We start from the raw sequence: 12,234 nt of genomic DNA, 5'->3' as shown, positions 1-12,234 counted from the left end.
GTCAGGCCCAGAGGCTTTTCTGTGACCCTAGGCCTGGCGTACTTCCCCAGACCAGTGGTTGAGGACAGTCTCTGCATAGGTCAAAGCTGGAATGGAGACATCTTCCATCACCCCTGCCCTGACGTGTTCTTGTTGAACATTCTGAAATGGTGATAAATGCAGATGATAAAAGTACACAAAAGCTAGGAAGGTGGCTTAGTGGAAGAGAGCTTGCTTAGCATGCATGAAGCCCTGGGTTCGATTCCTCAGTATCACATACACAGAAAAAGCCGGAAGTGGCGCTGTGGCTCAAGTGGTAGAATGCTAGCCTTGAGCAAAAGAAGCTCAGGCACAGTGCCCAGGCCCTGAGTTCAAGCCCCAGGAATGTCAAAAAGAAAAAAAAAAGGCCTAATATTATTAAAAAGATGTGGGAAAACTAGAAGCTGTCAGGTGTGGGCTGGTCTAGACATTAAGGAAATGGCCACTAGTAATACCTCTGAGTGGCTTCTTCATTATCATAGGCACTAACCGTTTATGGCACAAAGAGCTCTGTGTTAAGAGCCTGCAGACACTTGGCTCTTTCTGGGCGTGCAGGACTACCGAGCGCACAGCTCTTGTTCTCAGGGCCACACGCCACGCGTATGATGGCTGACCTCCCTCTTCCCTCCCTCTTGTTTTGTAGCCTCCCTGTGAACTGGATTCTTGCTTAGTAGGCCTGCCCCTCTTTTCGTTGTCTGGATGATGTCCGAGCAGGACCTGGCGGATGTGGTTCAGATTGCCGTGGAAGACCTGAGTCCTGACCATCCAGGTACAGAGCTGTGGGACAGTAGGTGAACTATTATTATTCTCTTTGTACCTTAAAACCTAAAAGCTACTACAATTGTTTTCTTTCCTTTTTGCAGACGCAGATGATGCCTGTTCTGTATGAAATGTGAATCATAGATTGGTTTCTTTTCTTCATCCTTCTGGCTAGGCCCTCAGATCTCTGCACAGCTGTGCAGCCGTTCGGCAGCTCCCTTCCTGGGTGCCCTGGCACCTGTCAGTCATGCTCTCTGTGGTCAGGAACATATCCTCTCTCATGGTCCTGCATTTCTTAAATGTTATACCTTGCTAGTTTACAACCTCCCCTGTATAACACTAAATATTATGGTGGACCATGCTAATTGTCCCGTGTTCATATGGGCAAACCTAATTATATTTAGTAACTATGTGGCATTCTATTTATAGACCTTCTCTAATTTATGGCCCTCTCTCACGTGGTAGCCATGGCCATGTTTTGCACACTCTCCCACATACAGTGAGGTGATAAGGATCTTTGCACATACAGGTTGGCTTGTTTGTTGTTTTTTTGGAAACAGGGTCTCTAGTCCAGGCCGAGTTCCGCCTCCACCTCTGACTGTTGGGGTTGTAGGTGTGGGTCACCACGCCTGACTTGGTAAAGATTTTTGTAGGGTAAATTCCGAGAAGCACGTGTAACATTTTATGGATGTTTAACAAGTTGATAAGATGTTGGCGAATGTGCCAGAAACGTTTCATTAACTCATTTGTCTGCTGTGCTTGGAAACAACTTTCCCCTTCACCTCTGTTAAGGCTGGCACTTTTCTTTATGTTAAACACACAAGATATACTTTGAAACTAAATATTTATTTCAAGGAGACTCTTTGGAAGTAAACTTCTGAGTCTCAAAATTTCAGGAAATTCATCTGTGAAACAACTTTGTCTACATTTATTATTTTCTAACGATTTCTTAACAAGGTCTCTTTGTTTTGCTGGAGTGTCTGATATATTGTTTGGTTCTGTGTGAATGGGAAGTGCACACAAGTCTCAGAGAATTTGGTTATTTTTTCAGGAATGGTAAAATTGAAAACAGAAGTCTCATAAGAAGCTAATTCTCATTTGTGTGATATCTTAGTACGTTAGCTGCAAATGCCACGTTTAGAACTTAGCTATGGTATAGAAAAGGAGAGCGGCTGAAGTAATTTTGGAAGGACAGCCATAAAAAATACACAGGACCACTGTCCTTCAGTCATTTTATGTTGCTTCCAAGTTGTTTATAAGAAGTTCTGCCATGTGCATAACAATGTAAGAATGGTCTGTTCATATTTTAGTGAGTAATTGACAATTTTTTTTAGAAAACATATTGCAATGCTGTAAAAGAAAAATGTTCCAACACCCTAAGTTTTAGATATTAGACATTTTAGATACTAAGGTTCAGACAGAGAAGGAGAGCTGTGGTTTAGGTGCCAAGGACACACATTGTTCCTTTCCATAGTTATGAAGGAAGTGGTTGTGTGGCTCTGGACAAGCCACCAAGCCTCTCTGGATGGGTGTCCATTCTGCAAGTTGAAAGGCTAAATAGCAGTCACCAGGGCCTCTGCTTCCCCAGTTCCAGGATGGTCATCACTTTGCAAGTGGCATTAAGGAGGCCCCACAAGGGCTGGGGAACCTGCAATAGGCCGGCACTGCAGGCTTGGGCTTGGGCTTGGGTTCAGGGAGTGTGGGTGAGCAGGCTGAGGTGGGCTGATGGGGGGCCGCTGCTCCCTGGAGCTGCAGCAGAGTGCCAAGAGGCTGCGTACCTCTCCCTGTCAGACTCGCTGCAGCTGCTCAGTGTCGCATCCAGCTGCTTATGTTGCAGTTTAGAGTGAGGAAATGAATCATCTCACATGCTGTGCCTTTCTTTCCCCTCTGAGATCTTGTTTGGGTTGTGGCTCAGTCAGCTGCTCTGACTGAGGTGGGGCCAGAGGTCATGGAGACTGTGCACTCAGCTTCCCCGTGCGGCTGTGTGTGGAGGAGCAGTCTGCTCTGGGGTGGTGCGGGGATTGCTGGTGGCACAGGGCAAGCACGTGTGAGTTCCTGCTCTTTGGAGGAATGGCTTCTTAACCAAGATGGCCTCTGGATGGGACATCTGTGTCCCCAGTGGAGGTGATTGGTGGAAAGAGGGGGGATCATGGCCAATTAGCGTGCTGGAGGCGGGGCACACCATTGGCTCATCTCTCTGACTGCAATAGGGGTGCATTTGAGAGCATGTGGAGGAATGCAAAGTGCATGGCTCTGTAGGTTGCTGGTCTTGTCCTACCCAGAATACTAGAGTAAACATACTTGTGTTCCTACAGACATACTTAATACACTTGCTGCCTATATGTGCCTGTGGAACGTGTTCCTGCATACTGCCATGTGCTAGTATTGAAAGTGAGTTAAAGCCATTAACCTATGAATAGCTGAGGGAGGAGGAATGGTGCAGACAGACTTGCCCGAGGGTTAGGTGGCCTGTTGTACCTCTCCTGGCAAGCCTGTAACACGTTAGGTAGAAGATGTAGAACAAGGGAGGAGAAGAGCACCAGTAGAGAGAGTCAGGGATCCAGGCAAGGAGTTGGAGTGAAGTGTCAGCGACTCAGCAGTGCCACCCCTCTGCAGTTGCAAGGCTGTAAGTTTGTAAAGACAAAGGAGGGATGGGAAGGGTGGGACTGGCACACTCAGAACTGGGCTTTGCAGCCGTGAGATGGCCGCGGGCAACGGTAACCTCTGGCTCTTTTTTATCCTTTTTTCTGTCAAAGACTGGGCCTTGAACTCGGTGTCTGGTGCTGGCTCTCACTCATTGGCTGGTGCTCTCTGACGTGAGCCAAGCGTTCAACCCCCCTGTGATCTTTGGATCCTGGTTTGGAGTCGATTGTAGATGAGAGAAGGAAGTTGGGATGGGATCATGGCAGGCCTGGAATACGGGTTGCTTTGCTTCTCTGGGGCAGGCCATGAAGGTCTGTGGAATCTTCCTGCGGGAAGCTGCTGACCGCAGCTGAGCCGTGAGGCAGCTTCTGCAGAACTCACTCCGCATGTTGGGGCTGAGCCCTTTGGATTACCCACACCTGAACACATGTGGCATGCAGAGGGTGCTATCTTCCCACTGTGCTGGGGGTGAACACTGGATCTGGCCCTATGCAAGGGTTCTACCACTTGGCTACTTCCCAAGCTACAGGGCAGCTTTGATTTCAAGTTGGGGGGTGAGGCTCTGCCGTGATGTGCAACGTGCTCATTAAAACATGCGTTGGCATGGGGACACACGTTTGAGTGTTAACGAGATGAAATAAGAGATAGATTGCACCTCTCTCATTCAGTACTCATTGTCTTACTTGCTGTCTTAAAAATATTATTTAAGTAGCTTTCAAAGGAGTTACTAGTCAAGAGATCAGTTTATAAGTATATTGCCTTGTGATTAATGTCATTCCATTAATCATTCTCCCCCATCCCTCCCAATCCAACCCCTCTCCTCAGTTTTCTTAGTTTCATAGGATATGCATTGAATATTGTGACTTCATTCCCTTCCCCTTCCTGTCTTTATTCTCTATTCCCCTCCGCTTGACCCACACCTTTCAAGTACCAGCTTCCTGGTATTCATTTTGTTGGACTGTGAGTTTTTCTAAGGAATTATACCATTTGAATTCTCCCCTGCAAATACCATATTTTGGTTAATTCATTTGTATATTGCACACAATCCTGAATGTGTTTATTTGCTGCCTTAATGGTAGAAGAATTCAGAGAAAGTTTTCAGGTTAAACTCTAATTTTCTGTCTCTACTATTGGTTTTCAGTTGTTTTAGAGAATCATGTAGTGACAGATGAAGACGAACCTGCTTTGAAACGTCAGCGCCTAGAAATCAATTGTCAGGACCCCTCTATAAAGGTAATACGATGAAGGCATGTGTTCTGTAGCTGAGTTTTCTCCCATGGACTGGGGGGCTCTGAGGGCAATAGAAAGTTACTCACCAGCTGTTCTAGAGGTTGGAACTCCAAAGTCCAGGCGTGACTGTGCTGTAGGCCTTCAAACCCCCCCCCCCCCCCCCGCCCCCAACACTGCAGTCTGTGTCCAGGCCTGGGCGACCTGACCAAGTACATCTGCAAAAGAGTTTCTCTAGGTAGTGTTAGGGTGAGGTGCTGCAAATGGGTTGTCTTCCTATGGTCGCACGGCCCTCCATAGTGGGGAAGAAGGCGAGTGGTCACCTGTTGCCCACTTCTGTGAACTGTTTCGGGGTAATCCTGAAGTTTGCTAGCTGGGGTTCTCAGACTCAGTCAGTCAGTGGGTTATTTTCAGACCTTTTATTTGTGTGTTTGGTTCCAGTTCTGTAGAGTCAGAGATAAACACCAGCACAGGGGGGCTGATAGGAGCGGCACAAATGGAGCTCGCCCCCTCCTGGGCGTGCTCTGCTCACACAGTGTGTCTGCTAGTGCCGTCTGGGCCACTGCAGTGTGAGCTCACGCGAGTGGCTCTAAACGCTATGCACCAGCATACTTGTATGTGCTAATAAAAATCTTACGTATATGCCTCATGGTCAACCCTCTTTATGGGTGTCTTACACAGCAGAATTCCTTGCTGATTCATGGGTCTCCCCATGTGTTCCCAGTGGCTCCTGGCACGAATGCGACCGAGGGAATGGGCCAGGGTCTTTTCTTGGGTTTGAGTTGTGCACGTGGCTGTTGACTCCAAGTTGGCCATTGGGCTGGACTAGGCAATGATGATCAAACAGGAAGACATTCCTCCTGACAGCCACTAGGTGGCATGGTGGCGATTCAGAAGTTCCACTGGAAGGTCATTACAGATTTCAAAGTCAAGGCTTCTTTTCAGGGCAGCTGGGCATGGTGAGAATATGCAGAACCTTTGATTTTTAGGCTGTTTAGCTGTTACGTGTAATCTGTTTTCATCATTGGAAGTATTTTGTAGCTTTGTGTAAATTTGCTGATTGACACCATAACATATTAATAGATAATAGAAGCTGATGTGGATAAGCATAACTGAGGCTCGCCCTGCGTGTGGATGGGGCCTGGAGGGAGGCTTCTGGTTGTCACTGATGAGCCGGCACAGAGTAGGGACCTCTCTGCATGAGAGGAGTTGTTGAAGCTAAGGACCAGCTGCTCGCCCTCCTCAGAATTGTCTCCCTGCAGTGGAAGACACTTGGTGATACTTTTCTCTTTTCTTGCAGTCTTTCCTCTACTCCATTAACCAGACGATATGTCTGCGGTTGGATGGCATTGAGGCCAAGCTGCAAGCTCTGGAGGCAACTTGCAAGTCCTTGGAGGAGAAGCTGGACCTAGTGACCAACAAACAGCACAGCCCCATCCAGGTCCCCATGGTGGCAGGTTCACCACTTGGCGCCACTCAGACCTGCAACAAAGTGCGATGGTAAGGACAGAGGAGCCCCAGTTCTCAGAGGAGCCTTTAGAAAAAGCGCCCCAGGCTGGCTCAGGCCCTGCTGTGATGGATCGGCCATGGACATCCGCTTTCTGCCCCTGTGGTTCCATGGCAGGCTCCAGTTAGACTGAAACCAGACACAGGCTCCCTGCTGGAAGGACTTGAGTTGTTTCCACTTTCTATTTGACATGAGCCAGACCGAGGCATCTTTCCCATGCACCTGACCAAGTCTTGGCAGATTGCACTTGCTCCTTTTCTTTTTCCACCTCTCTTTGGCTGGTCTTCAGATATTTTTTTCCTTAAAATGTACTTGAGTATATCAGACTTTCCATTCAAGTCTGTAGCTTCTACTGTGCCTACTTGAAACGTGGAGAGGTCTTGTAGTTTCCACACTGAGTGGAAGCTTTGTGAACTGTTGGAGTGGAGCAGGGCCTCTGAAGGCCTTGGCCTGAGTGTTCATTCTACAGGCCACGGCAGCCTGCTGTGGGCGTGCTCAGGCTCAGGCTTGGGCGGTGACCGCAGGTCTGTCAAGAGGTCATCTCTGTGGCAGGGGGCAAGTCTGTGCATCTGAGGAGAGCTTGAAGCCCTTCTGCCAAGGGCTAGTCTCTTGAGTTCCCTGCAAGCCCTGGTCAACGGCCCTGTGCGACTGGAGGAGCGGCATGGTGTGCGAGCAGTGAGTGCCACCTCAGGCCAAAGGGACAGCAGTGACCTTACTGCCAGCAGTGGCCACTGGGGGCCACCCTGCCATGTGTGCTGGTGGCCAGAGCAGCACTGGGTGTTTAGTAGACTTTCAGGGCATTATGGGAAAGGGGAGTAGGGGTCCCTAGGGGATCTTGTGGATGCCGAGGGGGCCATCTGTCCTGCTGTGTCTGGGACAGCTTCCTGCAATGTCTGCTGTGCTGGTGCAGCTCACAGAACCTCCCTTAGGACTTATAAGCACACTGGGATGTTGGTGACTGCCTGGTCCTACTGTCACCTTCAGAGGGGAGGCGCAGGGAGGGGATCATCTGGGTGGAGGAGGTGGGCACCGGTCCCGTGCTCTGTATCTGTTCTGTGCTGTGCACCTCCCACTCCCACCCCTGGGCCAGACACTTGTCAATATGTGTTCAGGTCAGGCTTTCTATTAAGCTTGCAGACATACCCACCAATTGCTTTCATTAGGACAATTGCTTTTAAATACTCCCTATCCTAAAATGTAACATTTAGAGGGTGGTCTAACCGTGATGGAGAGGCGAGGTAAAGGGATAGTAGTGTGCGATACCATGCTGTGCCTCAGCGTGCAAGGGAGCCGCGTGCCAGTGGCTCACCGCTGGGGCCCTGTCTACCCAGGACATTGAGGGCGCTCGCTCAAAGCCAGCTTGGGCAGAGAAGTCTGCTAGATTTCATCTCCAAAACAGCCAGCCAGAGGCCGTGCTGGAAGCATGGCTCAAGTAGTCGTGCCAGCTCTGTTAGCAAGCCAAGTGCAAAGCCCTGCATTCAAATTCCAATACTTCCCATAAAACTGAAAAAACCAAGACCAAAACAACAAGCAAAACTCGTGCAAAACTTGCAGAGGTCAGCAGAGACTGAGGTCACGTGTTATTTCCTGGTGCAGGCTGACCAGGCATGGCTTGGGCTGCAGGTTTCTGCTGGTTGGTGGAGTGTTGAATGGTGAGCAGGTCTTTGTGTAGTTTCAAGGGAAGAAAAGTGCAATTTTTTCCTAGACGTTCCTGGAAAATTCAAACTGCAAGTTTAAACTACAAGAATGTTTTATATATTAATGTCATATGGAGTAAGGTTCGGAGTTCAGGACTTGGAAGCATTCTTTTCACTCCAGTGGATGCTGGTACTTTGGACATCTGTGAGGAAGGCTGTGTTAGCTGTGATTCTCAGCTTTGACCATGGCCTTGAGCTCCTGGGTCTGCAGACTCTTAGCACTCAGCCAGGTTTTTCCAAGTTAGTTCTCCAGGCCCTCCCACTGAGGATGATGGTCTTTGTTCTGCGAGCAGCTGCCTCACCCTTTGTTGCATCTCTGCTGTGTTTGGGACAGGCTGTTTGGAGGAGCGGGCCTCGTGGACAGCTCTTCTCACTTGGGCCTCTGGTGATCCAGTGCTGGGTCTGCGGGGTCTGGTGAGGTAGAGGTGACCGTGTCTAGGTTCCTTCTGTGTGGGAGCACAGGTCTCCAGCATCTCTGGCATCCAGGCTGGATCTGAGGCCAAGCCTTGTGTCATTTCAGGAATACACGGAAGGTGAAGAGGAGGATGAAAGGTGAAGAGGATGACTGGGTGTGTGACTCTCCGGTGGTTAGGTGCGTGGGGAGCTGTGCACAGGCGCCTTCGGAAAGTAGAGGCTTCGGCCTCATTCCAGGACTGCAGAGAGAGCAGTGTGATGTAAGAGCACAGAATCTTTGCTGTGTAAACACACGGAGAGGGGGAAGTGTGCGTCTTGTCGTGAGAAAATCTGTAGTAACATTCTGAATGGTTCTGAGTGATTCGGTACTTAATTACATAAAAGAAAAGGGATATGTGAGCCAGAGGCCGCTTTGTATCCAAATCATGTGCTCCTAAAAATCACTTCAGTGATGAGCGTGTGGCTTAATTGGTAAATTACCTACTTAGAAACCCAAGGCCCCGAGTTCAAACCTCAGTACTGCAAAAAACAAAAAACAAAACAAAACCCCACTGTAGATGGGTTGAATCTGCCTCTTGGTGATGGTGAGAAGTGTAGTGTCATCTGGCAGGATGAAGGAGACGCTGCTGTTCTTTGGATTGTAAAGCTGTTCCCTGAGGGCCACCACCTGCGGTCTGAAGGACCACTGACATTTGGCCTGGAGTGTTTTAGTGAACCATGCTGTCCGTGCTGACTGAGCTCCTTGGAACACAGAGGACTGGACTCAGGCCAGCCCCAGCTGGCATTGTGGATCGAGATTTTTAGATTCTGCACCTGAATGAGATGCTTTAAATAATTTCATGGACAGAAAAGAAAGGCAGATCTATTTTCTTTGAGGCCAAAGCTTAATCTCTGTCACAAAAATGCTCGTGAGATTGCTCAGATGGGGTTTTGTTCACAATAGTGCTCTACTTCAGGGCCAGGAAAATGGTGTCCCCTCCCCCCGCCCCAGGTGTGCGATGGATTTGGATCTTGTGTAGTTGCCATTATGGGGACTGGCACGAGGTTTGACTTGGGAGATGTTTGGAAGAAGTATTGGGAGCTGTAGATATGTGTGGGGGACCGTTTTCTGCCACGGGCTGTTTGAGTATTATAACACCATTTGTGGGCCATAGGAAATTATCAATGCAGGTAGATGGCTGCCGGCAGCCGACCAGATGCTTATGTGACTGTCCATGTACCAGATGATTTTGTGAGCCTTGAATCACCTGTGGGATAGATGTTCTCCACTCTTTGGAGGGATCAGAGAGGGTCAGTGTTTAATTACCTGGGCTAAAGGCATCGAGTGAGTACATGGGCACATTTATGCAGATAATGTGAAAGCCAGATGCTGCACCTAGAAGCTAGGCATGGACAGTTGAAGGCAGTTCATTGTGAACCGAGCACGGGCTAAGCTTGGGTCTGGTGCCGTGCAGAACTGGCAGGCCAGTGTCTGCGTGCAGTGCTCGGGAATGTGAGGGGGCACTGCACCTCCGGTGGCATCTGTCGAGTCAGCAAGTTGAATTCAGGGTTTCTGCTGTATTTGTGTTGATCGGCACATGTGAACTAGAAGCTGCAGCAAATGGGATGGTGCGGAGCCGATGCTTTGTGTTCCATGTACTTCCATGTACTGAGAGGTGCCGCTCACCTCATAAGCCCGTAGCAATGCAGGCCTCACCCCGCACAGTGTCTGCAGGACCGGAATCTCTCTCTGCTCAATAGATGAGCGTCTCAGGCTGTCCTCTGGGCCTCGTGTTCCGCACTCTGTCCTGTTCACTGTTTCCAGATGTTTCTCTTCTGATACACGGATCAGCAGCACCAGGACCCTGGCATTCAGAGGCATCCAACTTGGTGCAAGCTCACACGGTTCACAAGCGCTTCTGATAGGTATACTCAGGGACTTGGGATATCCCCGCCTGTGTGGGAAACAGGTGGCCAAGAGTGATGAGTCTTACAGAGAAGCAGCCATTCAGGAAGCATGAGAGCAGAGGTGTATCTCTGTACAGGGTCCTGCATGCAAAGATGTAACTTGGTGGTTGTTATTTAGTGTTAGAAGCCAGAGGTACACTGGAGAATTACCTACGGGACTTGTAAAAGTTTTTTTAAAAAAGTCCCAGGTTCCCTTCATAGGGCCTGCACAGTGGTGATGGGCACAGGGGTCTGGTGCAAGATCCAGCTCCCCAGAAGGACACGGGTAGAAAGGACACCCAGCCCTGCACATTGGTTCAGGGCGCTGCTGTGGCTGTGGAGTGAGGGCTTGTCGGTGCCGTCACTGGGGAGGGCCCAGGGGAAGGACTCACCAGACTCCATGTACCATTTGTTCCAGAGCTACCTGTGACTCTGTGATTATTTCAAAATCTGAGTTTGGATTTAGCAGGGCAGAGTTGGAGGGGCTGTATATGTCTGCACATACATATGTGTGTGTATGTGTGTGCATGTATTTGTGTATCAGAGGGAGAGAAAGAGGCAAAGAGAAAGAAGGAAATACATAGAGAAACACACACACAGAAAGAGAGAAGGAAATACATAGAAAAACAGAGAGAGAGAGAGAGAGAGAGAGAGAGAGAGAGAGAACAGAAACAGAAACAGAGAAACAGGCAGTCTTCAAGAGATTTACTTCCAGGGACTGGCTAACAGTGTGGGGCTGATGAGCAAGTGTCACATTTGTTGGCAGGGGCGGGAGGGAGCTCTAGTAGACTGGACCACAGGCAGGAGATCTGGAGGGAGTCTTAACCACCTCTGAAGGGCCCCACAGAGGTCAGGCCCACCCAGGATCACTACCTCTTGATAGACTTAGGTGACGATTTGTAAGAGCATCTGTAAAACATCTTCCTGTAGTACTTGGTTTTGTGTGTGTGGCCGAGTCACTGGTACTGTAGCTCAGCCCAGGCACCCTGGAAAGTCACAAGCGAAATGCTGTAGCACTCAGCCTGTATGTGCACACTTGTGACATGGAAAGAAAGAAATAGCGTGTTCAGAAAGTCCAAATCCTACAGGAAGTGAAAGCATCTTTGTCATTTCCCATCTCACTTCTTAAGATGCTTCCAGAAACATTTGCTTGCACACTGGAGCCCATTGGCTGGCACATGCCAGACAAGTGCTCTACCACCAAGCTGAGCCCCTGCACAACTAACTTCATTCTTGATTGTGATGTTGAAGCTTCATACTTTTTGAAAAACTATGCTTGATTTCATTTGAGGTTGATATATATGATCATGTATATGCCAAACCTACCTAAGCTGTTTTTGACTCCTGTTTTGCATATAGGAAGCTGTATAGCTGTGTAGCTGCTGGGTTTCCACCGATTGTAGTAAATAGCTTCTCATGGTTTGGTGGGCATCATAGGTGTCAGCAAAGGACAAGTAGAATGGCAGAGAAGTGACGAGACATTGGGGCAGCAATCAGCTGTGGGTCTGACAATGGGTAGCGTGGAGCCATCTCTTACACCTGTGCGGGAGCAGTTACAGTCATGTGATGGGAGGCTTGATTTTCATGTGTTCACATCACTGAAAAACAGCCCCTGCCCCCAGGAAAGGGTGATACTTTATTCTAAAATAATAAGGACTACATTTCAAGGGCTAGTTCTTTATTTTCCCCAACCTTTCACTACAAAGCATACTTTAGAGATTTTTTTGTGACTGTAAATTGAAAAGTGGAATGAGCATGTGCCTTGAGAGTCTGCTGGGTGGACTCACCGTGTGCACGCCGACCAGTGCTGCCTCTCAGTCTTCACCTGAGCCTGGTTGTTCCTGGGTCATGGCTGGTTCTTTTTCCCCTGGTCCATGCACTTTCCAGGAGGTCCGCAGTTGGGCCATGTGCCTCGACCATCCAGTGTGCTGGTTGCCCCTCTTGCGTGTGGACGGGCGGCCGTGAGCCTTCAGTGGGCTGGAGGCCTCTGTCTGGACTGAGATGGGAAGATGGGAAGGACAGGTGGCTTTCAGGTCACGCACA

At 49.1% G+C, this 12,234-nt stretch overlaps 1 protein-coding gene across 9 annotated transcripts in view; it reads left to right on the top strand.

Moving 5' to 3' along the window:
* Window positions 1-12,234, top strand: part of LOC122127938 (BTG3 associated nuclear protein) — a 55,784-nt gene that overhangs the window by 16,273 nt on the left and 27,277 nt on the right. For 5 of the 9 annotated variants that reach the window (XM_042702251.1, XM_042702248.1, XM_042702244.1 and 2 more), the window contains exons 2-4: window positions 662-805; window positions 4,562-4,653; window positions 5,948-6,147. In XM_042702251.1, coding sequence (XP_042558185.1) covers window positions 718-805; window positions 4,562-4,653; window positions 5,948-6,147 — 380 coding nt within the window. In that variant the 5' untranslated portion in view covers window positions 662-717. The remainder of the gene's footprint in view (window positions 1-661; window positions 806-4,561; window positions 4,654-5,947; window positions 6,148-12,234) is intronic. The other 4 variants (XM_042702250.1, XM_042702249.1, XM_042702246.1 and 1 more) reach the window with 1 other exon arrangement.

The sequence above is a fragment of the Dipodomys spectabilis genome, unplaced genomic scaffold, assembly GCF_019054845.1.
Source record: "Dipodomys spectabilis isolate Male_0828 unplaced genomic scaffold, ASM1905484v1 ptg000318l, whole genome shotgun sequence".
NCBI lineage: Eukaryota > Metazoa > Chordata > Mammalia > Rodentia > Heteromyidae > Dipodomys > Dipodomys spectabilis.
This window is presented reverse-complemented; position numbering and strand designations above follow the sequence as displayed.